The 26,749-nt window shown below is 43.0% G+C and overlaps 1 protein-coding gene across 10 annotated transcripts in view; it reads right to left on the bottom strand.

Moving 5' to 3' along the window:
* The window catches only part of LOC121279045 (receptor-type tyrosine-protein phosphatase mu-like), an 873,720-nt gene that overhangs the window by 291,252 nt on the left and 555,719 nt on the right, over positions 1-26,749 (bottom strand). For all 10 annotated transcript variants that reach the window (XM_041189846.1, XM_041189847.1, XM_041189849.1 and 7 more), the window contains exon 12: positions 4,880-5,153. In XM_041189846.1, coding sequence (XP_041045780.1) covers positions 4,880-5,153 — 274 coding nt within the window. The remainder of the gene's footprint in view (positions 1-4,879; positions 5,154-26,749) is intronic.

The following is a 26,749-nucleotide window of genomic DNA, read 5'->3' as shown; positions in this document are numbered from 1 at the left end:
TAATTTTACTTATGATTGCTGCAGGAACCTGAAAAAGATTCAGGGAACAGCCATAAAGATGGATATGATCTGTCTGACTATAGTTCATAAGGTCTCCTTTATTTAAACAGAAATCACAATGTAATAGACAAACACCAATTCTTCTTTTGAAGTATTTCAATAGGTGTATGCAATGACATTTTTGGGGTAGAATGATATAACAATGTTCACGATTGATTACTAAGGAAGCGCTTAAGAACATAAGAGAGTACAAGGAACTAGAAAAGGTCATTTAACACATTGCACTTGTTACTTCCAAATCACATGTACAATCTGCTACATCATGAGCCATACCCAACCCACTTTATCTACAGAGGAAGGTTATAAAGCTTTCCCCTTTACCTCAAAACTAATGGTACCTGAGATAAACCCTCCAATTTTTTCTGTAACTGCACATTCTGGATTAGTTGGTCTTTCTGAACAACACACTTTCTAAACTACAACCTGGAGGTTGTGAATCAGGGAGAGTGAATTAGGGTCCCTCAGGAAAGCAGACAGGGAAGTGGAGGGATCATATAGATGGTGATTGGAACAAGCTGCAGGTTTTGGGATTGAAGAAAGATGCGTTGGGGATTGCAGAGATTGGCGGATCAGCTGGTGAGAGTGAAAGGGAACATGTTATGGTTGAGTAAAGAGGGGAAGGATGTGCACTTAGAAGCACAGAAATGGAACACTTCCAGTTGACAGCCTTGTCAAGTATTAATACTAATAATCAACATTAATACATTTGTAGAGCATTTTGAAAAGTCAAAGCACTGCTGAAAAAGAGATATGCTGTCAAAGCTTTTCATTTTGCACTCATCAGGACAGACACAATAATTCCAAATTTCAAAGGGAGTTACAATTTGTACTACATGAGAAAAACGTGCTGATTAGTTGACAAGTCGACACTGATTAGTTGAGGCATTGCCATGGAGAACGCACCAGAGAAGTACTTTCCGCCACGCTTATGTTCAACTTTTATGTTCCTTTTGCCTGCAGAGGACTGGACCCTGCATATGAATATATGTAGCTTCTAGCAAATGTAAGTGAGCCACATTACAAGCCCGGCTAATAATCTTAAATTGGTTGTTAATGTAATCCTTAGGATGCTCAGGATTGTTCAGTGAGTGTTGTTCAATTGCAGAATCACATCTAACATTAGACATTATGTTCTGAGTTTTGCAGCAGGAGCTGGTTGAGTATAGTCAGCATTCTGCCTATTGCGAACAGCTGAAGGGACGTGCTGTTTGATACAATCCACCATCAATGGGGCATTTGGCCTATGTACCTGGCATTGCACCTGCACTGAAATTCATATTCCACATTATTCATCTGTATGGTAGGAAGAACATCATTTTGGCTAGATGGCAGCATCTCACTAGTTAGAAATACTACTTGCGTTGCTACTGCATAGTTAGCTTTACCTATTGCTCAAAGTTTTGAAATACCTTACTCTTCCAGGACAATATAAGGTAGACTAGGCACTTTTCAGGTCTAAAATTGGCTCTTAGGCCCATTCATGAGTAAGTGTGATACGCAGTGAGCATGGTAAATTCTCCATGGCAATGCCTCGACTAATCACCATCGACTTTGTATGACTTGTTAGCCAATCAATACCCTTTTCTCATGCAGCATGAATTGTTGCTTCCTTTGAAATTTGGTATTCTTGCACCTGTCCTGATGAGTGCAAGACAAAAAAGTTTTGACAGCATGTCTCTTATTCAGAAATACTCAAGTTCTGTACTACCAAGCGATTAAGTGTCAAAGTGCTTAACAGGATAAATTATATTTAAAATGCAGTGACAATTATTCTAGTGCTATGGGATCTTTAACATCATGCCAATTAGACAGATAGGGCAACCTATGCAAAGGTCAGTGCTTTAACAAAGCAAGGTGTTTAGACAGCATGCACAAGCTCTGGTGGGTAAGGCTCAGGCCCATAACCTTCTGATCCAAAGAAGGCTACCAACTGAACTAAACTGAAATGAAAAGAAAAATAACTCCTCAATCACTTAGTAATTTTATAATGAAGGTCAATTACTTGCCAAAGTAAAAAAAATAGATGCGCACTGAATCTTGAAGATGGTTAAACATTCAAAGGAACAACAAACTGACATTGCTTACGATCTTGCTCTAAGTAATTTGGGTAACAGTTCCCAACTGACAAGAAGCACACTAGACACTCAGTTAAAACATTGTAAAAGATCAGCGTTACTGTAAGGTGTTCATAACAAAAACACCCCAAAGAAATGCAATTATAAATATGAATTAATATTGCCCATTAATTATCTCCTAAAGGTGAAAAATCTTTGCAATTTATATTCGAGCATATCAAAAGGAATATTATTTTCTTTCAGTGTCTCTTTAGATTTGTTAAATGCTGATAGGCAATTGCTTTTAAATTTAGACTACTTTTCAAGGAATATTTACCTTTCTTAAAGAGGAGAAGAAAGCAGGAATAATACACTTAATTCAGCTCAAACTGCTTTGGTGCAGAGATTGTTAATTCATCTAACTTTAATTCTTTTTTCTTCTAACCCCCTGCTTCGCTGATTCAGAGGGTATGCCCTTAATCTGCTCTCATGCCTCACACAGTGCTGCCTCATCACCAACACTCAACCTTATACAACAAAACACCCGAGGTGACTCAGCATCCTAGTTTCCATTTCCTCCATTGGGAAATCTCATCTTCCACTTGATGTCTACTAATAGGAATTCTGATGAATTAGCAGAGTGCTGAATAGGGGCATAGTCATGCATCTTTTCTGCTTTGCGCTAAAGCACATTATAGTACTAACAAGCAATGTCCCTGGACTGCCAGGCCAATACCAACTTAAACTTTAAAACACAGAAATTATCCTTGAATAATATAGCCAATTTAGCCAAAACTGCTGACTCAATTAGTTGTTGAGGTTTGGTGCCCTTTTGAAACACAGCAGATCTCTTCTTACTTAATTTCCAATGGAACTGTAGGATGCACTGCAGAAATAGCACCTTCCAAACACACAACCACTACCATCTAGAAGGACAAGGGCAGCAGATAGATGGGAACACCATCACCTGGAGGTTTCCCTCCAAGTCACTCACCATCCTGACTTGGAAATATATCGCCGTTCCTTCACTGTCACTGGCTCAGAACCTGGAATTCCCTCCCCAACAGCACTGTGGGTGTACCTACACCACATGGACTGCAGTGGTTCAAGAAAGCAGCTCATCGCCACCTTCTCAAGGGCAACTAGGGATGGGCAATAAATGCTGACCCAGCCATTGAAGCCCACATCCCGTGAATGAATTTTTAAAAACTTTGAGGAAAGTGAACTCTGTGGACAATAGATAAAGTCTGGGTCAGGTTTGGCTAAGCTGCACCCAGATAATTGCCTTCCCAGCAACATTACCTTTCTAGTATCATACATGGTGATTGTCCACTTGGGTGAGGTGCCATAGGATTGCCTATTTCTATAAGGCTCCACCCTACCATGATTTAGCACCCTCAGGAATAGAGTAAGAAGAAATAGAAGAATGGAAAAGGTGCAATAAAAGGTTTATAATTTGCCAACCTAATACTCCTGTGCTCTATTAATAATTTTCTCAGGAGCCATGATATCTTTTTTGTCTATTCATTGGCTATGAGCACCGCTAGCTAGGTCAACATTTGTTGCCCATACCTATTTGCCTTTAAGAAGAAGGCAGTGAGATGCCTTTTTGAACTGTTGCAGTCCATGTGGTGTGGTTACACCTACAGTGCTGTTAGGGAGGGATTTCCAAGATTTTGACCCAGAGGCAATGAAGAAACAGCAATATGGTTCTAAGTCAGGATGGTGTGTGACTTGGAAGGGTACTTGGAGTTGGTGTTGCCACCTGTCTGCTGCCCTTGTTGTTCTAGGTTGTAGATGTTATGGTTTGGAAGATGGTTTTGAAGGAAGCCTTGAGGAGTTGCTGCAGTGCATTTTGTAGATGATATATATATATATATATATATATATACTGCATTCATAATGTACCAATGGTGAAGAAGTGAATGTTTAAGGTAATGGTTGCGGTGCCAATCAAGCAGGCTGCTTGTTCCTGGGTGGTTTCTTGAGTTTTATTGGAACTGCACTCATCCAGGCAGCTGGAGAGTATTCCATCACACTCCTGACGTAGATCGTGGAAAGGCTTTGGGGAGTTATTCGCTGCTCCATTCCCAGCCTCTAACCAAGCTTGTTGCCATGGTATTTATATAGCTGGTCCAATTAAATTTCTGGTCAAAGAGGGCTCAGTTGATTGTCACCAGGATGTTGATAATGGGGGAAATTGACAATAGTAATGCAGCAATTTTAAGGAGGTGGTTAGATTCTCTTTTGCTGGAGATAGTCACCACCTGGCACTGGTGAGACATGAATGTTACTTGTTATCTCATAGTCGGCAGTTGCTATAGGAAACCAAATGTACCAATTTGATCAAAGTAGGCGTACTTCTTGTGGAGGGTTTTATATTTCAAGCAAACCTGCTTTACAGTAACTAAGCTGCTGGATCACTTACTACTTTCCAGGTACCATAACAGAAGCCTTTGTTTCAGATAGCTCTCTATTCTTTGAGTCAATGTTTGAGCTAGTTGCTTCAGCATTGCAATATACCTTTATGTATGTGGCACTGCAGGCTTTGCCCATGTGGTTTTCACTAAAAACGGTACAGGCATAACTGCCATGAAGCAGGCCATAACCTGCCATAAGAGGAGCGAATGGGAAAGCCAATGGTTTCTCAGTTTTCATAAAGCATACGGACAAACAGATGACAGTATATTGACTAATATAAGGAAACAAAATAAACATTGGGCATTTTATGGTTGTACTCAACAGTTACAGCTGTGGACACTTACCCCATTGGCTTTGCTCACTGCTTGAAAGTAAATGCTGTAACTCTTATGAGGGAGTAGTGGGGCATTCCAGTAGCCACTGTATGTCTTGTTATCTCCAACTGTGAATGGTTGGGCTACTTGAAGAGCATCTGGTGGAAATTCAGCAGCAAAGTAATGAGGGGAGTCTGAAATGGAGGCATTCTGATAGGTGATGGGAATAAAGTAGCAATCCAGAACATCAGTGGCCTTCTTGCTCCTGCGTGGACGCTCTTCCTCCACAATTACCTGATAGGCACTAATGATAAAACAGATAAAACACATGAACTAAAATATTAGCAAGATTAATTGATTGTAGCAACAATGACATCCTGAATATCTTCTTGTAGACAACAGCACCTCCCACGTCAAGGTGTGTTCAATTTGGATTGCCAATTTGGTTGGGATTTTGATCCATTTTCCCATGAAAAGAACTTTGGCCTGATTTAAATTCAAAACGTTAGCTTTGAATTCGTGTTACGGTCCCAATTGCTGATAACACTGGACAGTTCAGGTCCCACAGTTAAACCTGGCTTGATAGATCCTAACTTTGTTTTTCTTTTGAAACAGTGGAGGAAAATTACTGAGCAAATTCACTGGCGTCTGCTGATGAACTCTTAATACAAACAACAGAATATTTATTAAAAGAAGAAAAAAGAGCTATATTACACTAGACTAAAAAGTTGAAAGATCTCAATACAAACAAGGAGTCGACTCAAATTCCCACTATCTCTTTATCCAAGCAATATCTTTACAGACGCATAAACCAGTGAAGAGTTACCACTAGCTTGACACAAAGGCTTCTCGCTTGGGACTGGCATAGTTGCAAACAGCTTTTTTCTGGTGAATTCCTGAGCATTTACTTGATGCTTCTCACCCATCTTGTATCTCACCCTAAGACACCAAAATCTGCACTACTCACTGCAGAGCAAGCAAATGAGTTCCCTAAACTCAGGATAATGGGGCGGGGGGGGGGTTGGTGGGCGGGGGGTCGAGGGTGCACGGGCAAGAGAAAGAGCAGTGGGCAGGGATTTTTTTTTTATTCTTTCATGGGATCTGGGTGTCAGTGACAAGACCAGCATTTGTTACCCATCCCTAATTGCCCTTTAACTGAGTGGTTAACTGGGTCATTTAAGAGAGAAATTGAAAGTTAACCACATGTCGACAGGCCAGACTGGGTAAAGTTGAGAGATTTCCACCCCTGAAGGAGATTAGTGAACCAGTTGGAGTTTTACAACAATCAATAATAGCTTCATGGTCACCATTACTGAGTCTAGCTTTCAATTCTGGATTTTGCTTTTCCTTAATCAACCAAATATATTAGAATTCAGGTTCTACTAGCAGCTGTGGTGAGATTTGAACACGTGCCCCCAAGGTGTTAGCCTGAGCCTCCTGATTATTAGGTCAGTTATATTACCGCTATGCCACCATTGCCCCCACGATAAAAGAGTGAAGGTGCAAAGTAAATGGAACTAGTATAGAAACAAAAGATGGATCAGGCATAAAGGGTTACATCAGAATAGTAGAGGCTGCATGAGGAAAGAAGGGAACCCTGTAAATGAGAAGGTTGCCATGGCCCAGGAATATTGTAGAAGAGAGACAGGTTAACCATAGGGTGAGGATCACTCTGCTGGCCATGTATTGAAAGGAGAGCCCATGACAAAAACCAGTTCACACCCTTTTCACTCCCAGTGGATTTGGTGTAGCCATCTACTGAAGTGGATCAAGCACTGTACAAAATTAACCTTTGATTGACAGTTAAGTTCACAACTTCGCTATTTTTCTTTACCCAAGCTTTCGCTTTTGCCCTAAACATACCATTAGCAGCATGACAGAATCCAACAAATAATCAGCAACAGACAAACAAAATCTTCATTTGTGTCACAAACTGCATCAAGGGATGAAGAGAATAAGCAAGATCAGAAGCACAAACCCGCCGTGGCCAGCAGAAATAACAAAACAGGTCCCCTGGGCCAAAAAGATCCTGTGACTCAGGGTACTGGGCATTATTGCATGGAATTCCTTTGTCTACCATTTGTCAAAACATGCCTTCGCTAAAATAGTAAACTAGGAAAGTTATATGAATAGCATAATGCATTTGTTACTAATGCTACACGGCACAACTTCGACCTAGTCGTGTTCATTCAATCTATTAAAGTTCTGTGGGCTCATTAACAAGTGGTAACACAGTTGATTGAAACACTGTTCACTTCTCCTGGGCCAAGAGTTTGAGGGTTGGCTGGAAAACATAATCACTCTGCCAATTCCAAGGATACTCAATTTATAGTTTCCAATCGATATCACTAAACTGAGTGTCACTCATAAAGGTAGTATAGTGTAGGATACGGAAATGCCACATCCATTCTGGTCCTCAGGCCTTCCCACCCTGGACTGAATCGGAGGGAGGCAAGCAGGTGGTGGGATCTCCAACCTGCACCTTCTCACCCGATCACAGACCCTTCCCCCACCCCACTCTCCTATCTCTGAACTTGCCTTCAGGGGGGGAATTAAATTCTGCCCATTGTTTAAAAATAAAAATAAAAAAAATTCCTACCAACACTAAAATGTCAATCTAGTAAGGAAGCACATTATTCACTGATGAGGAAAGCACTTTGATTGAACATCCAATTGTAGAAGTGATTGCTCAAATGAAAGAGAAGCCATCAGCCAGGCTACAGAACAGGTTGAGTAAGGCATGCTGTGAGTGAACCTTCTTTTTCTATTCATCTTTTGGGATTTTTGTTCCCATTGACTTTCTGGAGAGATGTGAAACAAACTATCGATTCATTGCTGCCCATCTTACACTGTTGGCCAATGTCAGAAATAAGCTGTCTCGTCATCATGCCCTTCGGTGCAGGAGGAACTTGGTTATAGGAGGACCCAGTTACTTAGGGATTTTGTCCCATATAAATTCTGACAGGAATGTTGTGGGGTTGTCCTGAGCTTTGCTCAAAAGCTCCAACCCAGGGTAGCGAATGGGTTTTTTTCAATAAGAGTGTGTTTTTAAATAGTGACTTCATCAACAGACACTTAGAACTTTATTTTATTTCCTCTCAGCGTGGGTCCTGAGGTCTGCCCATGGATACTGGGTGAATTGGCATGGAGGGTGTAAGGGCAAAGGGTGGTAGCTGAGGGGGCATGGGTTACCATGAGATGGCACTAAGTTGGCACACAGCCTATAAAGAGCCATGGGGGTTGGGTGGAGAGGCATAGGTTGGTATGGATGGTATGAGTGCCCATGGTCAAGGGTGGGGGCATGAGACAGCAAGGGGTGGCATGGATGGGTCCATGGGGAGATGGGGAGTGTGTGAAGGGGTGAGGTGTGAGGGGGTGAGGGTTAGAGGGCTCTCTTCCGTATAACTGTTTTTTTCTGCAGCCGAGATAAAGTGCCGGATCACTGCGGCCAGCCTTTTTCCCTGCCCGACTCTGCACCCAACAGCTCCTGTGCCGCCTCCGAACTGTTTCCGGGCCTAGAGGGCACGACTCCCATTACACACCACTCCCCCAAAGCCACCCCAGAACCTCCTGGGCAGTCTTTCAGGAGTTGGGTTCACGGAGCTGGGAGTTCTTCCGATTCTGTGATGACAGTATGGGAGCAAAAATTCAGGCCGTTAGGTTTACCCAGTAACAGTTCAGTCGGTTTACAGTGGTCAATCATGCACATGTGTTTCACTGTCAAATGTCAAAAATAAATTTTTTAAAAATTTGGCTTATCCAATCTAGAAAATAGTGAAACATGAGTTTCTGGCAATAAAATGCCACATTTCTTAACTTGGTAACACTAATCAGTGTTTTCAATCAGTGACTATTGCACATGACATACAATTTCCTGTGGTGGTGTGCAGCATATGATACCGAATGGCTCTTTCAAACGATGACACTTGGGTATTGCATCCAGTTTTCAGAACTCAGTTGGAAACAATACTTTCCAGCTTTTTAAAGAAAAATAGATAAACGTCCAAGAGGTTTAAGTTGCATCCTATAAATTTTGTTTCATCACCATTCAGATCTCATATCTGCTTACTGTTTTAATAATTTAGGCATGTAAAGGTCAAACATCTCGTTTTTTCTTTTTGTCAAACAGAAAAAAGGGTTGGCATTCCAAAAAAAACTATACATTTCTATTCATTGTTAGCAATATATAGAGTGCAACCTGCTACAAAGTCCAACAGTTCCAAACAGTTAGCATCAGCTTCACAAACTGGATGTCATTTGCTTTTTCTCTCCTTTCCTGATGGCGGTGGCCAAGGTTACTGGTTTATACTGACTAGATTTTTATTAGATGAGATTTTGCAATATTTTTAAAATGCATTTTAATTCCACTAAGTTCTACCCCTGGACTTACCTTTCAGATAACATTTTTAGATAAGTATTTTTAGGTTCCCTTATAGTGTTAGTATTTTGTCCTCTTTTCCTATTGGGAGAATGGCTACAAAGTATGGATTTAACAAGTTTACCATTTGCTTTTTATTGACTCTTGTCCAATTGTGGGATCTTGCTGTGCACAAATTGGCTGTTGCGTTTCCTACATTACAACGGTGACTGCACTTTAAAAAGTGCTTTATTGACTGTAAAGCACTTTAGGACTTCTGATGACTGTGAAAGGCACTACGCAAATGCAAGTCTGTCTTTTTCTTTCTTTATTATGGCTCTCCTGCCTCTGACTTTAAAGGGGCCACAAGGCGCTTTACCTCTCAAATAAAATCAAAATACTGCAAATGCTGGAAATAAAAATAGAAAATGTGGGAAATACTCAGCAGCTATGGAGAGAGACAGAGTTAATATTTTGAATCCAAATGACTATTCTTCAGAACTCAAGGTTCCAAAGAATTGTCATTTTAGACTTGAAATATTAACTCTGTCTCTCTCTCTCTCTCCACAGATGCTGCCAGACCTGCAGAGTTTTTCCAGCACTTTCTGTTTTGTTGCCCTTAACTACTCCCTTTCTCTTAACACATGTATAAGAACTTTTGCTGTTAGCTATGTATCCTTTGCAAGTTTTTATATCATATTTCTTTCCCTCAACTCACTACCTTTATTTTAATCTGTTTATTTTCATAGCTCTCATACTCAGGTAGATTCCCACTTTTTCTTGCACTTGTGCAAGACTTATCTTGATGTTGAATCCTACTTCACTTGTTCACCATGGTTGCTTAACTACACAAGTGAAACTATCCCTTTTAGGGAGTATGTTACAGTTCTGTATTGTGCCAGATACTTCACTGAATGCCCGTCAGTAGGTTTACCAATCCCAGTTCAGCCTAGTTTATGTGGACAATTTATTGTTCAAAACTTTAAAGTTTGCCTTACCTAAATATAAAATATTGGTCAGCGATATGCCTTCTTGAAACTGATATCAAGGTCACTAACATAATGCTCACTATTTGCTGGCTACTCCCTTACCAAGAAAACTGTTTCCATTACATTAAAGGGATCCATGGCCTTCACTACTTAGGCTGTCTCCTTCTACCAGTCCATAAAGTAATTAAAACCGTCATTATAACCACAATACTGTTGCCACATTTTTCCTTGATCTCCAAATTTGAACATTCCTACATTACTATGGTTAACATTCTGAAGAAGCTCTTAGCAGAGCACTATATGCTTTGCTGTTCCACAACTCTACCCACAGGCCTGAATTTTCGCTTTTGGTTGGGTGCACTGAGTTGGAAGAAGTTGTCGCTGCACAAGCCCGACTCCTGAAAAACAGCCCCGGAATTTCTGATTTTGGACCCAGGGGAGCGGGGTACAATGGGAGTCAGGCCCCCGACCCTGGAAACAATTCAGAGTAGCACAGAGCCTGCCAGGTGCAGAGGCGGCTGGGTGAAAGGCCGGCCTGGATGATCCGGCACTTTGTCCCAGCTGCAAAAAAAGACAATTAAAGAAAAAGCAGCCTGCTAGCCCTCACCCACTCACCACCCACACAGTCCCCATGCCACCTCATGACCTCTAGCCACAGCCCACAGCCCCTCATACCCTCCATGGAACCTATTTATGCCTCTGCACCTAACCCCATGGCCCTTTATAGCCCCTATGTCAACCTATGTCCCTCCACCAATCCCCCATGGCCCACATACACTCCGTGCCAACCCAAGGCCCCATTGCCCCTTATAGTCCATATGCCAACCTATGCCCCTCTACCCACACCCATGGTGCTTTATAACCTCTACACCAACATATGTTCCTCTACCCATACCTATGGCCTTTTATAGCCCCTATGTGAACCCATGCTCCCCCCTACCTCCCACTGCCTTTAAACCCTGCATACTGACTCACCCAGTGTCCATGATGGGCAGACCTCAGGACCCATGCTGATTGGAAGTAAAATAAAGTTCAAAGTGTCTATTGATAAATTTACTATTTAAATTACACTGTCATTGATTTAAAGAAAAACATTCATGGCGTTTAAATCCCTAGCCAGTTCCCCTGACAGGCCGCTTGACAGCTCCCTTCACAGCTCCCTTGACAATTCCAATAAGTGTATCCCCTTTATACGCACATTCATGTTTAATTTTAACCATCCCAAGTATCACCTGACCTCTCCCAAAGGGCACCTAACCTCTTCCAAAGTGTCCTGGGACCTATTCAAAAGGGTACCTAACCTCTTCAAAAGGGTACATCACTTCTCCAGAGAACCTGACTAACTTTAGGCCTTCTCCTGGTAGGTCTAAAGGGCATACCACCAGCAAAAATTGGATCTGTTGGGTCTGACTGAAGGTAGCTGCACTTTAACATGTGTATTGCCTCTGTGAACCACAGATATACAAAGATGAACCTGCCCCCATTTCCGCATCTCCCCAAATGCATCCCCCCACACCCCAACCCCAGTACTCAGGTAAGAAATGGTGGAGGCCGGGTTCAGGGGTGAGACTTCCAGATTCGGGTCTCCGGCAGCATTTTGGCTAAGCTGGGGACTCTCTCCGTCAGTGTGAAAGTTCAAGCCAGTGTGTTTCCACGACCTAATCACCCTTTTTTCTACCTTTATCTTTTGTAAAAAATTCCAAAGCAGTGGCCTTAGTGGTGGCTTTTGCTGAGGTTCCCTCAGTGTTTTGAAGTCTTTTTTTTGAAAGAGAAAATTAGAATGCCTGACACCCACATAATCTGCAGATTAATTGAATAGTATGTAGAGAGGGAAAACCAAACTGGTTTCTATTTTTATTTGACCTGCTGATTGTTTTTCAGCATTTTCTTTTTCTTATTTCAGATTTCTTGCATTCAGAGTATTTTGCCTTTGCTTTCCATTCCTGTCCCTTTTTATAGACTTTCCATTCCAGATTTTATCATCTCAGGGGGGAAAATAATAAAACGCCAGTAGAACAGATCAGTGTACAACTGGCCAAGCCTCCTTTGACAGCACCTGCCAAACCACAATGTCTACCAACTAGAAGGACAAGGGCAGCAGATGCATGGGAACACCACCTCCTGGAAGTTCCCCTCCAAGCCACACACCTTCCTGACTTGGAACTGTTTTGCCGTTCCTTCACTGTCGCTGGGTCAAAATCCTGAAATTCTCTCTCTAACAGCACTGTGGGTGTACCTGCACCAGATGCACTCAAGAAGGCGGCTCACCACCGCCTTCTCAAGGACAATTAAGAATAGGCAATAAATTCTAGCCTTGCCAGAAATGCTCACATCCCACAAACGGATTAAAAGGAACATAGCTATTAAGGGACAGCAACAGTCCTATTATATATCAAGGAAATTAACATTTAGAGATGTAGCATAGGAATCACTATCATTTTTCACAGGGTGAAAAGCATAGAATAAAGTGCCATGAAACATCTGGAGATTCACTGTACAAGGTAAAGGACATGCTTCTGTTTATTAGATAACTGATACTGAGATTAACAAGCATTCCGATGCTCTGCACTCCAGGTATAAGGCACTGACTTAACAGCCAAATAAGAACAAGCAAAGATTAATGACCTGGATCTCCATTGCTGTTAGTTCAACTCCTCAGGGCTTGGTGGGTTCAGTACCTTTTTTGAACCAGTTTCTCTGATGATGTGATCCATAGTCACTCTGAATTGAACCTGGGAGTTTCTGGTCTACGCAGCTTAGGAACTCACTGCTGGAGAGGTTCTCTTGTAATAAAAAGGCTAGTGACAAGGATCACTGACCTAGTTGGGATGGGCATTGTTACTTGAATGAGTGGTAAAATGGTTCAGTGATTTAAGCCTAAGTAGTACAAGTCAAACTAGAAAAGCTCAGTACAATTCCTCATCAAAAGGACAACTGTTTGAAAAGCTTTGGAAATCTTTCAAAACACTCCAACTGTGATGCACAGAAAAGAATTCTTGGACTTGCAAATGTTATTGTAAACTGGAAATCTTGCCAAGCAGAATTTATTCCAAAATGAGTATGATATTTCAATTGAACTTCAGCATTTCAAACAGTGGTTTAACAAGTGTGTGTTCATTTTCTTCCCTTGTGGATATGATTTATAAATCAACTCATATTCTCCATGAGCTATCTGAACCTCTGAAGTTACAATTAATGCCCACCTCTACATGCCAGAGGATAACACAATGACTTCAACATTGTGCACCCTGGATCAATGCTCAAAGCTCAGTCCACTTGTTTCAATGGCGAGTTTACCAATGCACAACCATAGCTAACTGATGCTCCTCAGCTTAAACTCAAAGCAAAAAAAAAACTTGCATTTTATTTTCAGAATATTTTTTTCTCTGAGGGTCATTAGTCTGTGGAATTCTATTAGAGCATGAGACCATAAGACATTGGAGCAGAAATAGGCCATTCGGTCCATCAAGTCTGCTCCGCCATTCGATGACATCATGGCTGATCTGATAATCCTCAACTCCACTTTTCTGCCTTTTCCCCATAACCCTTGATTCCCTCACTGATTAAAAATCTATCTCAGCCTTGAATATGCTTAATGACTCAGCCTCTACAGCCTCCACGGTAAAGAATTCTACAGATTCACTATCCTCTGCGAGAAGAAATTCCTCCTTATCTCTGTTTTAAATGGGTGAGTCCTTACTCTGAGATTATGCGCTCTGGTCCTAGGCTCTCCAACATGGGGAAACAGCTTCTCAGCATCTAACCTGTCAAGCCCCCTAAGAATCTTATATGTTTTAATAAGGTCACCTGTTATTCTTCTAAACTTCAATGAGTACAGGCCCAACCTACTCAACCTCTCCTCATAAGAAAATCCCTCCATACCCACGATTAACCTTGTGAGCCTTTTCTGAACTGCCTCCAAGGCCAGTATATTTTTCCTTCAATAAGGGAACCAAAACGGTTCACAGTATTCTAGGTGTGATCTAACTAGTGCCTTGTAATGTTTTAGCAAGACTTCCCTATTTTTATACTCCATTCCCTTTGAAATAAAGGCCAACTTCCATTTGCCTTATCTATTACCTGTTGAACTTGTATGCTAGCTTTTTGGGATTCATGCATGAGGACCCCAAATCCCTCCGTGCTGCAGCTTTCTTCAGCCTTTCTCCATTTAAATAATATTCATCTCCTCTATTCTTCCTGCCAAAGTGAATAACCTCACCCTTTCTCACCTTATATTCTATCTGCCACATTTTTGCCCACTCACTTAACCTGTCTATATCCCTCTGTAGACTCTCTGTGTCATCGTCACCACTTGCATTCCCACCTATTTTTGTGTCATCTGCAAACTTGGTGATAGTACATTCATTTCCAACATCCAAGTCATTAATATACATTATAAATAATTGTGGCTCTAGCACTGATCCCTGTGGCACTCCACTAGTTACAGGTTGCCATCCTGAAAATGCCCTCTGTATACCAACTCTCTGTCTTCTATTAGTTAGCCAATCCTCTATCCATGCTAATATACTACCCCCAACACCATGGGCTCTTATCGTATTAAGTAGTCTTATCTGTGATACCTTATCGAATGCCTTTTGGAAATCCAAAAAAATTACAACTGCTGGTTCCCCTTTCTCTTTCCTGCTTGTTACCTCCTCAAAGAATGCTAATAAATTTGTCAGGCATGATTTCCTCTTCATGAGCCATGCTGACTCTGCTTGACTAGATTATACATTTCTAAATGCTCTGCTATTACATCTTTTATAATAGACTCTACCATTTTCCCAATGACAGATGTTAAGCTAACTGGCCTATAGTTACCTGTTTTTTTGCCTCCCTCCCTTTTTGAATAAGGTTGTTACATTGGAAGTTTTCCAATCCTCTGGGAACTTTCCAGAATCTAAGGACTCTTGGAAAATTAATATGGCCTGAGTTTTTCTGTTGGCGATTTGGGGGCGGGGCTTGTTCGCCGACAGAAAAATGACACAGGATGACATCGGGAAGAACCCCCGAGGTCATCCCGGTCCATTTAAATATTGAGGAAAAAAACAAAAAAAACTGCGGATGCTGGAAATCCAAAACAAAAACAGAATTACCTGGAAAAACTCAGCAGGTCTGGCAGCATCGACGGAGAAGAAAAGAGTTGACGTTTCGAGTCCTCATGACCCTTCGACAGAACTTGAGTTCGAGTCCAAGGACTCGAACTCAAGTTCTGTCGAAGGGTCATGAGGACTCGAAACGTCAACTCTTTTCTTCTCCGTCGATGCTGCCAGACCTGCTGAGTTTTTCCAGGTAATTCTGTTTTTGTTTTAAATATTGAGGAAGGCGGGCGGACAGTGAAATCAGCTGTCCACCTGCCGACCTGTCAATGGCCAATTGAGGCCATTGACAGGATAATTAAGGTAGTTAAAGGCCCTGCCCGTCCAACCTTAAGGCTGGTGGACAGGCCAGGAGCCCCAGCGGGCTTCTGATAATATATGAAACCTCATCCACTGGCGGGATGAGGTTTCATGTCCATTTTTAAAAACTTTAATAAAGTTTATGTGCTTCTTATTAACATGTCCCATCTCGTGTGACATTTTCACATGAGGGGGACATGTTAATTTTTTTATTTTTCTATTTTTAAAGTTTTTTAGAATGTCAGTAAACTCCCTGAGACAGCACTTAGTCTCAAGGAGATGTGCACTCTTTCGTGCGCATGCGTGAAAGAGCGCACTTTGACAGTTGGGGAATCCCTCCCCCCCACTCAGGAAGCGCATAGCGCTTCCCGTCGAGCAGGCCGCTGGGTGGGCCTTAATTGGCCTGCCCACTCAAAATGGCGGCGGGCCCCGTTTCAGCAGCGGAATTCAGCTGCCCACCTGCCACCGAGCCAGTAGGGCCCACCTGCCAACCAAGGGCAAAATTCTGACCTACACCGTATCCACTATTTAAAGTTTTAAAGTTTTAATTTCCCCGCCCACTCTATTTCCCAGCTATTTCCTTTAATGCTGCAACACATCTGGTCCAGGTGACTTATCGATATTTAGCTCCATTAACTTCCCTAGTACTTTTTCTCATGTGATAGTTATTGTATTTATTTCCTCCCCCACCTTTTTCCCCTTGATTATTCAGTTTTTTTTGGAACGCTATTAGTGTCTTCTACCATGAAGACTGATGTAAAGTATTTACTCAACTCCTCTGTCATATCCTGGTCCCCTATTTCCCCAGCCTTATTCTCTAAGGGACCTATATTGACTTTGGCCTCTCTTTTCCTTTTTATACATTTAAAGAAGCTCTTACTGTCCATTTTTATATTACTTGCTAGTTTATCCTCAAAATTTATTTTCTCCCTCTTTACTATTTTTTTGGCCATCTTTTGTTGGTTTTAAAACTTTCCCAATCCTCTGGCTTACAACTAATCTTTGCCACTGTGATATTATCCCTCCACAGAGAGCAGTGCAAGCTGGGTCATTGAATTTATTCAAGGTTAAGTGAGATGGATATTTGACAGACAAGGGAGTCAAGGGTTATTGCGGCAGACAGAAAAGTGGAAATCTGACCACAACCAGATCAGACATGGTCTTATTGAATGGCGGAGCAGGCTCGAAGGTACTGGTGGATAAGGATAACAGGAGTCCTCGGGTTAAGGTGCTTAATTGGGGGAAGGCTAATTATAACAATAGTAGGCAGGAACTAAGGAATCTAGACTGGAGGCGGATGTTTGAGGGCAAATCAATAACTGACATGTGGGGGGCTTTCAAACGTCAGTTGATAAGAATTCAGGACCAGCATGTTCCTGCTAGGATGAAGGATAAGTATGGCAAGTTTCAGGAACCTTGGAAAGCGAAGGATATTGTGAGATTAGTCAAAAAGAAAAGGGAAGCATTTGTAAGGGCGAGAAGGCTGGGAACAGATGAAGCCCGTGGAGAATATAAAGAAAGTAGGAAGAAACTTAAGCAAGTAGTCAGGAGGGCTAAAAGAGGTCATGAAAAATCACTGGCAACCAGGATTAAGGAAAAGCCCAAGGCCTTTTACACATATGTGAAAAGCAAGAAGGTAACCAGGGAAAGGGTAGGCCCATTCAGGGACAGAGGTGGGAATCTGTGTGTGGAGCCAGAAGAAATGGGAGAGATACTAAATGAATACTTCTCATCAGTGTTCACCAAAGAGAAGGACTTAGCGGTCGATTTGTCTAGGGAAGAGTGTGTAGATAGCCTGGATCATGTTGAGATCAAAAAAGTGGAGGTGTTAGGCGTCTTGAAGCATATTAAGGTGGATAAGTCCCCAGGGCCAGATGGGATCTACCCCAGAGTACTGAGGGAGGCAAGGGAGGAGATTGCTGGGACCTTGACAGAAATCTTTGTATCCTCACTGTCTACAGGTGAGGTCCCAGAGAACTGGAGAATGGCCAATGTTATTCCATTGTTTAAGGAGGGTAGCAGGGATAATCCAGTAAATTACAGGCCGGTGAGCCTTACGTCAGTGGTAGGGAAATTATTGGAGAAGATTCTTCGTGACAGGATTTATTACCATTTGGAGGCAAATAGCCGTATTTGTGAGAGGCAGCATGGTTTTGTGAAGGGGAAGTCGTGTCTCACTAACTTGATCGAGTTTTTCGAGGAAGTGACAAAGATGATCGACGAAGGAAGGGCAGTGGATGTTATCTACATGGATTTCAGTAAGGCCTTTGACAAGGTCCCTCATGGCAGACTGGTACAGAAGGTAAAGTCACACGGGATCAGAGGTGAGCTGGTAAGATGGATACAGAATTGGCTTGGTCATAGAAAACAGAGGGTAGCAGTGGAAGGGTGCTTTTCTGAATGGAGAGCTGTGACTAGTGGAGTTCCACAGGGATCAGTGCTGGGACCTTTGCTGTTTGTAGTATATGTAAATGATTTGGAGGAAAATGTAACTGGGCTGATTAGTAAGTTTGCAGACGACACTAAGGTTGGAAGAGTTGCAGATAGTGAAGAGGATTGTCAAAGGATACAACAGGATATAGATTGGTTGGAGACTTGGGCGGAGAAATAGCAGATGGAGTTTAATCCAGACAAGTACGAGGTAATGCATTTCGGAAGGTCTAATACAGGCAGGAATTATACAGTAAATGGCAGAACCTTTAAGTGCATTGATGGGCAGAGGGATCTGGGTGTACAGGTCCACAGGTCACTGAAAGTGGCAACGCAGCTGGATAAGGTAGTCAGGAAGGCATATGGCATGCTTGCCTTCATTGGCAGGGGTATTGAGTATAAAAGCTGGGAAGTCATGCTGCAGCTGTATAGAACCTTGGTTAGGCCACACTTAGAATATTGTGTGCAATTCTGGTTGCCACATTACCAGAAAGATATGGAGGCATTGGAGAAGGTGCAGAGGAGGTTTACCGGGATGCTGCCTGGTCTGGAGGTTATTAGCTATGAGGAGAGGTTGGAGAAACTCGGATTGTTCTCACTAGAGCGACGGAGGTTGAGGGGTGACTTGATAGAAGTTTACAAAATTATGAGTGGCATGGACAGACTAGATAGTCAGAAGATTTTTCCCAGGGTGGAAGAGTCTATTACTAGGGGGCATAAATTTAAGGTGAGAGGCAAAAATTATAGAGGAGATGTGCGGGCAAGTTTTTTACGCAGAGGGTAGTCAGTGTCTGGAACTTGCTGCCAGAGGAGGTGATGGAAGCAGGTACGATTGTGGTGTTTAAGAGACAGCTTAACAAACACATGAATAGGATAGGAATAGAGGGATACGGACCCCGGAAGTGCAAAATGTTTTAGTTGCCAGGCAATATGATCAGCACAGGCTTGGAGGGCCGAAGGGCCTGTTCCTGTGTTGTACTTTTCCTTGTTCTTGACCAAATGGTCCACTCCTGCTTCTAAGTCCTATGTTCATATTAAATCAAGTCTTTTATGTCATTGAAATGTTGCATAATGCCCACACAGTGACACATAGGGACCCAACTGACTCACTGGTTGTTAAGAGGGATGGTATTGAACTAACTTGTCTAGCTGAGACATTAGCTCAAAACCTCAGCTGATTCCTGGAGGGAGGAATAGACAATCCAGAAGGGAGATGGGGTGATGTATGCGAAGGTTGGCCAGTATCCTGAACTTCTACCCCTCCACATTCAGCTAAGTATTGTTCTTTATAAATCCTTACTAGTTTGCAGTCCCTTGAAGGACACATGTAGGCCTGGTAATCCTGAATGCATCGGCCCATTTCTAGCACCTTACAGAGAAAACTAGCTTCCAGTTTGGAGCCTAAAGCAAATAATAGGTCCCTTATTAGCATGAACACCAGTTTTAGGAAACCAGTGGAGATGCCTGTACCATGTTCAAAAAATATTTTTTATGCAGCCAGAAGTCATGATTGGGAATGCACTGCCTGGGGGTGTGGCGGACGCAAATTCAATTGTGGCTTTCAAAAAGAGAATCAGACAACTATCTGAGGAGAGAAAATTTCAGGGCTACGGCGAAGTGAAGGAGCGTTGAGACTAGGTGAATTGTCCTTCATGGAGATGACAGATCGAATGGCTTCCGTCTGTGCTGTAACCATTCTATGACTATTGCTATACAATCATTGGTCTTAAAGGAAAGAGAACGGAAAAGTATGTTGGAAAAAGAATTGTTCCAGGTTTTTTTGTTATTTTCTCCTAGCTGCTAGTGCATTGAGATTTTTTTTTACTTCGATCTACGAAAGGCAGAATTTGTATTTCTATATGGGGAGGTTGTGGCATAGTAGTATTGCCACTGGATTAGTATTCCAGAGGCCCAGGATAATTCCAAACCCAGTTTCAAATCTCACCCTGGCAGATGGTGAAATTTGAATTCCATAAAAATCTGGAATTAGAAGTCTGGTGATGACCATGAATCCATTGCCAATTGTTGTAAAAAGCCAGTAGTTCGCTAACATCCTTTAGGTAGGGAAATCTGCTGTCCTTACCTGGTCTGGCCCACATATGACTCCAGACCCATAGCAATGTAGTTGACTCTTAAATGGCCTCTGAACAAGGGCAATTAGGGATGGGCAATAAATGCTGGCGGCGCCAGTGACACCCATATCCCATGAATGAATTAAAAAATATGAGCCCAATCACACCCTAAAGTGTTTCAAAGCCAGTGAATACAATCTATGCAAAACATAGAAGCCAATTTCCCAATACCAATGTCCAAGAATCACAAATTAATCAGGTTGTTTTTCTGGTGGTAGAGCAAAAGCAGCACACTATTGATTTTTTATTCATTCGCGGGATGTGGGCTTTGCTAGCTAGACCAACATTTATTGCTGATCCCTCGTCGCCCTTGAGAGGTTGGTGGTGAGCTGCCTTCTTGAACCGCTGCACTCCCTGTGCTGTAGGTACACCCACAGTGCTGTAGGGGGGAGTTCCAGGATTTTGACCCAGCGACAGTAAAGGAATAACAATATATTTCCAAGTAAGGATGGTGAATGACTTGGAGGGGAACTTCTAGGTGGTGGTGTTCCCATCTATCTGCTGCCCTTGTCCTTTTAGTTGGTAGTGGTCATGGGTTTGGAAGATGCTGTCTGAGGAGCCTTGGTGAATTCCTCAACTTATTCATTATTACCATTGCCATATTTTATATCATCCGAATAAGCAGACAGTATCTCCAGCAATGTGGCACAGGGGTGTTAGCCTGGATCAGGTACTTCAATGTCAGAGTGGAATAGAACCCAAACCCTTCTTAAAGATGAGAATGTTACCAATCAATTAAGCTTGCACTGAGAAGAGTTGAAGAGCATTGATAATTTATCACTGACCATTGATACAAATTAAATTTAGAGAAAAACTTGATAAAATAAACTCGCTGTCCTGATAATTCAGTCGGCTGAATTTTGCACTGGATGAGATGGTTATAAAATCCAATAAGAAAAATGCTTCTCGCTGCCTCGCCTACAAAGAGAAACACTTGCTTGGAAAAGGATACTGTAGAGCTAGATTACAATGTCACTCTGTTTAAGGGCAGTACTAGAAATTTTAGAAAGAAGAGGAAGCCACTTTAAGACTGGTGAAATATTTCAGTCACATTGGGGGTAAATTAGCATTGCCAATTACACGATATGGCCTCTCTGCCTTATTCCTTGTTTTCAAATCTTTCCGTAGCCATGGCGGAATCATCCCAGATTTGCACTAAGTGCAGTAGCAGGCAGGTAAAACAAAGTTTTTCATGTTGCAACATCCCAAGCCTGCCACATTAGTTATGCATTCCCAGGAAACACGTCGTTTCCATAGCGAGCGGGCTCTCATTTGCCCACCACGCCATCATCTCACCATTTCAGAATGCCAGGCGCCGTATTTGAAGTCCAGCGATGCACACATCCCTCAGTGCTTCCAGCCCACGACTATTGCAAAGAAGATATGCCCCGAAAGGCAAAAAGACTGCAGCCCCCAGATTCAATGACATGAACCTTGAGTGCCTTTTGGACGCAGTGGAGGCTCGCTGTAATGCTCTGGCCACAGGATGGGTAGCGGCATGACCAACCAGGCTTGGAAAATGGTTTTGATTATTGGAGGTCAATTATCTCAGTCCCAGGACATCACTACAGGAGTTCCTCAGGGTAGTGTCCTCGGCCCAACCATTTTCAGCTGCTTCATCAATGACCTTCCTTCCATCATAGGGTCAGAAGTGGGGATGTTCACTGATGATTGCACAATGTTCAATCCAAGCTTGGACTGACAAGTGGCAATAACATTTACATAACACAAGTGCCAGGCAATGACCATCTCCAACAAGAGAGAATCTAACCATCGCCCCTTGACTTTCAATGGCCTTCTCATCTCTGAATCTTCCACTATCAACATCCTACGGGTTACCATGACCAGAAACTGAACTGGACTAGCCATATAAATACTGTGGCTACAAGAGCAGGTCAGAGGCTGGAAATTCTGCAGAGAGTAACTCACCTCCTGTCTCCCCAAAGCCTGTCTACCATCTATGAGGCACAAGTCAAGAGTGCGATGGAACACTCTCCACGCCTGGATGAGTGCAGATCCCATAACACTCAAGAAGCTTGACAGCAGCCCGCTTAATTGGCACTCCGTCCACAAACATTCACTCCCTCTACCACCGACACAAAGTGGCACCAGTATGTGCCAGCTATAAGATGCACTGTAGGAACTCACTAAGGCTCCTTTGGTAGCACCTTCTAAACTCACAACCATTGCCATCTAGAAGGGCAAGGGCAGCAGACACATGGGAACACCGCCACCTGCAATTTCCCCTCCAAGCCATTGACTCTAATCCTGACTTGGAAATATATCACTGTTCCTTCACCATCGCTGGATCAAAATCCTGGAACTCCCTTCCTAACAGCACTCTGGGTGTACCTACACCACATGGACTATAGCGGTTCAAGAAGGCAGCTCACCATCACCTTCTCAAGGGTAATTAGGGATGGGCAATGAATGCTGGCCCAGCCATCGAAGCTCACAACGCATGAATAAATTTTTTTAAAACTCTGAAGAAGGTGAACTCTGTGGTCAATTGATAAGGTTTTAATTTTTTTAATTCCTGTGCAGCTCTTTGGGACACTTCATTATGTTTTTCTCATCCATGTCTTCTTATATCATTGATTTTCAACCAGATAGATTAATCAATGACAATTTTTTGAAAAAATATTTCAAAATAGAGAACATTCTGAAATTTCTGAAGTCTGCGTGTAATCTTCTTCATCTTTGCACTTTCCGTTTAGATTGAAATCAGTCATGTATTTAGCTTTGAGCTCCCCCAAAGCAGCTGTTTGAAAGCCCTAGGTAGTGATGTTCTGAAGCACAGCATGTGCTCTGATTGAAGAACAAAGGGGGAAAAAATGTCTGTCTGCCATCAGTGAGGATAGGTTGGATTTAAGCTTTTTGGCATGGTTAGGAGTATTTCCTTCCAATTTCTGGCACAGTGCTATGCTTTTGCCACACTTGAAAAGAAAATGTATTGTCTATACTTTGAACTGAAAGGTTGTGGACTAGCTGATGCCAGAGAACATCAATCTATTCCTTTTCACCAGTTGGATGCTGACCCACTTGGAAATGTGGAACAACATGCCATTAATCAAACTTCTGATGAACACTTGCAGTTGAGCTGAGAATCTGAATCCAATTTTGTCATTGTCTCAACTGGAAACAGCGAAGTGGACCATGTTTGAAATTAAGTACACTCAATCCTACATTTACAGCTCCTATTTTAGTCATGTTCAGTGCCCCTTATGGGGGAGAAAACAAGCTCTACATTAGGTTACATTTTTTTATTCCGCATTCCATAAAGCATATTTGCTGTTCACTGTTCAGAATTGTCAATTAAGAAGTCAATGTACGTGAAGTATTTTCAACGACTAATTTTCATGGTCACCTTTGGCTCATGGAGGTAACCACAAATTCAATACACTTAATATAAACTAAAATATATTTAAAAAAATACTGGATTTTGACAACTACAGATGTTCAGCCAATATCCATGCTTTGAAAGTGCTTTTCTGTTTAACATTACAAAAGCTTAAGAGCCCAGTGTTGTTCATTGATGCTTGGCAAGGAAACAACCCCGCCAACTCCATTAAATCCTGGATTGATATCAACGGGCAATCATTTTCACCCAAAAAGTTAATCCGGTTGAAATGCTCGGGGAAATTGACATCCGAACCCAAAGGCAGGTGATACACTTTAGAATGGAGCTTGTACAAAATAGCTCAAACAAAGGTTAGCAGTCTCTTTTTACCTTTGGGTAAAAGGTTTGCAGGTGCGAGTTTCCTTCCAGCTGCTACGTCTTGTTCCTCATACTGAGTCAGGTTAGGGGCGGCTCTGTTGATTTTCAAGCTTTGTCATATTGGGGGCAGTTTTAACACTTTGATGCACAGGGAATGGTGTTGATTCAGAGTCATGCAGGAGGTCTGCAGGTCAGTTGTCATGGGATCTAGGCAGGGTGGGGGTGCAAGTATCTAATCCATGACCGGGAGGTTGGTGGGGTGGGTATGGGGGGAAGGACTGGGAAGGGGGGCTGTCCTATCCCTCACCATGAGGGGCATCGAATCCCAAGAAGGGTCCAATCCCTGGCCCAGGGATCAGAAGACAGAGTTGGGGTTGCATTCCTTATCCCTGACCCCAGTTGGTGGTTGGGGGTGGGGGGGCGGGGGGCTCCCACCAGCAGTGGGAATCATGGCGGGCAGGGGCAAAAAACCTGTTTCCCGACGGCGGGATAACCTGTTGGAATTTTGACCACCCGACTTTCAGGGCGGGTTAAAGGCAGCTCGAGCTTCCTGACGAACAATGTCAGGAACTCCATTTATAAGCATTAGCATCTCATGCCTGCTCATTAAAAGGCCACCTCACCGGAATTAAGGTCCCCTTCCAAATTAAGCTCCCCGCCTGTGAGAATTTAGAATGTTCAGTTTTACGATGGTATATAAGTAGCGTGCACCTGGCGAGCTTCATCTCTTCCATGACTTGGAGGTCCTTCACCTTCTGGAGGACCTCACGTCATCTCACTCACACTGCACAAAAAATTGTGCCAAAGCTGGACACAGGAGGCAGGCTAAGGCTGGAAGAAGGGTTGGGGTTGGGGCTATCGGGTGGAATAGTGGAGTGAAGGCTGGACAGGAGAGGCAGGCTTACAGCGGAAGGGTGCAGAGAGTGCCTTTGGAATGGTTGGTCTGGGTGTGGGGTTGGGGAGGGGGCAATGCCAGGGGAAGTGGTTGGGGGGAGACTGTCCAGGGAAGGTGGAGGGATGAGGGTGTCTGGAGAAGGGTGGAATGAGTGTTTGGTGGGGGAGGGGGCAGTGGGGAATGCCTTAAGGGGTGGGATCGCTGGTGCCGGCAGCGGGGTCCTGAGGGGAGAACACAGGGTACTGGTGATAGGATGGAACAGTCACAGTTAGAGGGGGGATTGGAATGCAGTTGGGTGGCAGGTCCAGGGTGAGAAAATGGTGGATGAAGGACTCATTGGGTGGGTTATGGAGGAGACAAGACAGATGGCTCCGATAACAGAAGGGGGCAGGGTCAGGGGGCCTGGGGACAGTAACAGTTGTTGATTCTAAGGGGAGAAAAGGCATGTGGAGATGGATCATGATAGGGACCACAGGGTAAGGGGACAAGTTCAAGTGTTACTGAGAGGAGATGAATGGGGATATTGGATGGGTCAAGGGTGATGAGCGGAAGCTGGTGGATGATGGGGGAATGGTAGAAGGTGATGGAGCGAGTTCGAAAGATGATATGCAACATATGAAATAGGGATCGGAGTAGACCTACTCTGCCATTCAAAAAGATCACAGCTGATCATCTTATGTTTTGATTTCCACATTCCCATCTACCGCCGATAACCTTTAATTCCCTTGTCTAACAAGGATCTATCTACATTGGAGAGACCAAACGCAAACTGGGCGACCGCTTTGCAGAACACCTGCGGTCTGTCCGCAAGAATGACCCAAACCTCCCTGTCGCTTGCCATTTTAACACTCCACCCTGCTGTCTTGCCCACATGTCTGTCCTTGGCTTGCTGCATTGTTCCAGTGAAGCCCAACGCAAACTGGAGGAACAACACCTCATCTTCCAAATAGGCACTTTACAGCCTTCCGGACTGAATATTGAATTCAACAACTTTAGGTCTTGAGCTCCCTCCTCCATCCCCACCCCCTTTCTGTTTCTTCCCCCTTCCTTTTGTTTTTTCCAATAAATTATATAGATTTTTCTTTTCCCATCTATTTCCATTATTTTTAAATATTTTTAAATCTTTTATGCTCCCCCACCCCCACTAGAGCTACACCTTGAGTGCCCTACCATCCATTCTTAATTAGCACATTCGTTTAGATAATATCACCAACTTTAACACCTATGTGTTCTTTTGTTCTGTTGTCTGTGACATCTTTTGATGATCTGCTTCTATCACTGCTTGTTTGTCCTTACAACCACACCACCCCCCTCCACTTCTCTCCCCACACCCAAACCCCCCCCACCCCCACACACACCTTACAGCTTATATTTCACCCCTTCCTTGGATTCACCTAGTTCTGTTGAAGGGTCATGAGGACTCGAAACGTCAACTCTTTTCTTCTCCACTGATGATGCCAGACCTGCTGAGTTTTTCCAGGTAATTCTGTTTTTGTTAAGGATCCATCTACCTTTGCCTTAAAAATATTCAGTGACCCCACATCCACCACCTTCTGAGGCAGAGAATTCCAAAGTCGCACAACCCTCAGAGAGAAAAAAATTCTCCTCAACTCAGTCCTAAAAGGGTGACCCCTAATTTTAAAACTGTGCCCCCTAGTTCTGGACTCACCCACAAGAGGAAACATCCTTTCGACGCCCACCTTGCCAAGGCCGTTCAGGATCTTGTATACTTCAATCAAATCACCCCTCACTCTTCTAAACTCCAGTGGAAACAAGGCCAGCCTGTCCAACCTTTCTTCCTAAAACAACCCACTCATTCCAGGTATCAATCTAGTAAATCTGAACCACCTCCAATGCATTGACATCCTTCCTTAAATAAGGAGACCAAAGCTGCACACAGTATTCAAGGTACAGTCTCACCAATGCTCTGTATAGCTGAAGTATAACATCCTTACTTTTATGTTCTATCCCTCTCGTAAT

Source organism: Carcharodon carcharias, chromosome 6 (genome assembly GCF_017639515.1).
Source record: "Carcharodon carcharias isolate sCarCar2 chromosome 6, sCarCar2.pri, whole genome shotgun sequence".
Taxonomy (NCBI): Eukaryota; Metazoa; Chordata; class Chondrichthyes; order Lamniformes; family Lamnidae; genus Carcharodon; species Carcharodon carcharias.
The sequence above is the reverse complement of the archived record's forward strand: the minus strand, read 5'-3'. Positions and strand labels throughout refer to the sequence as shown.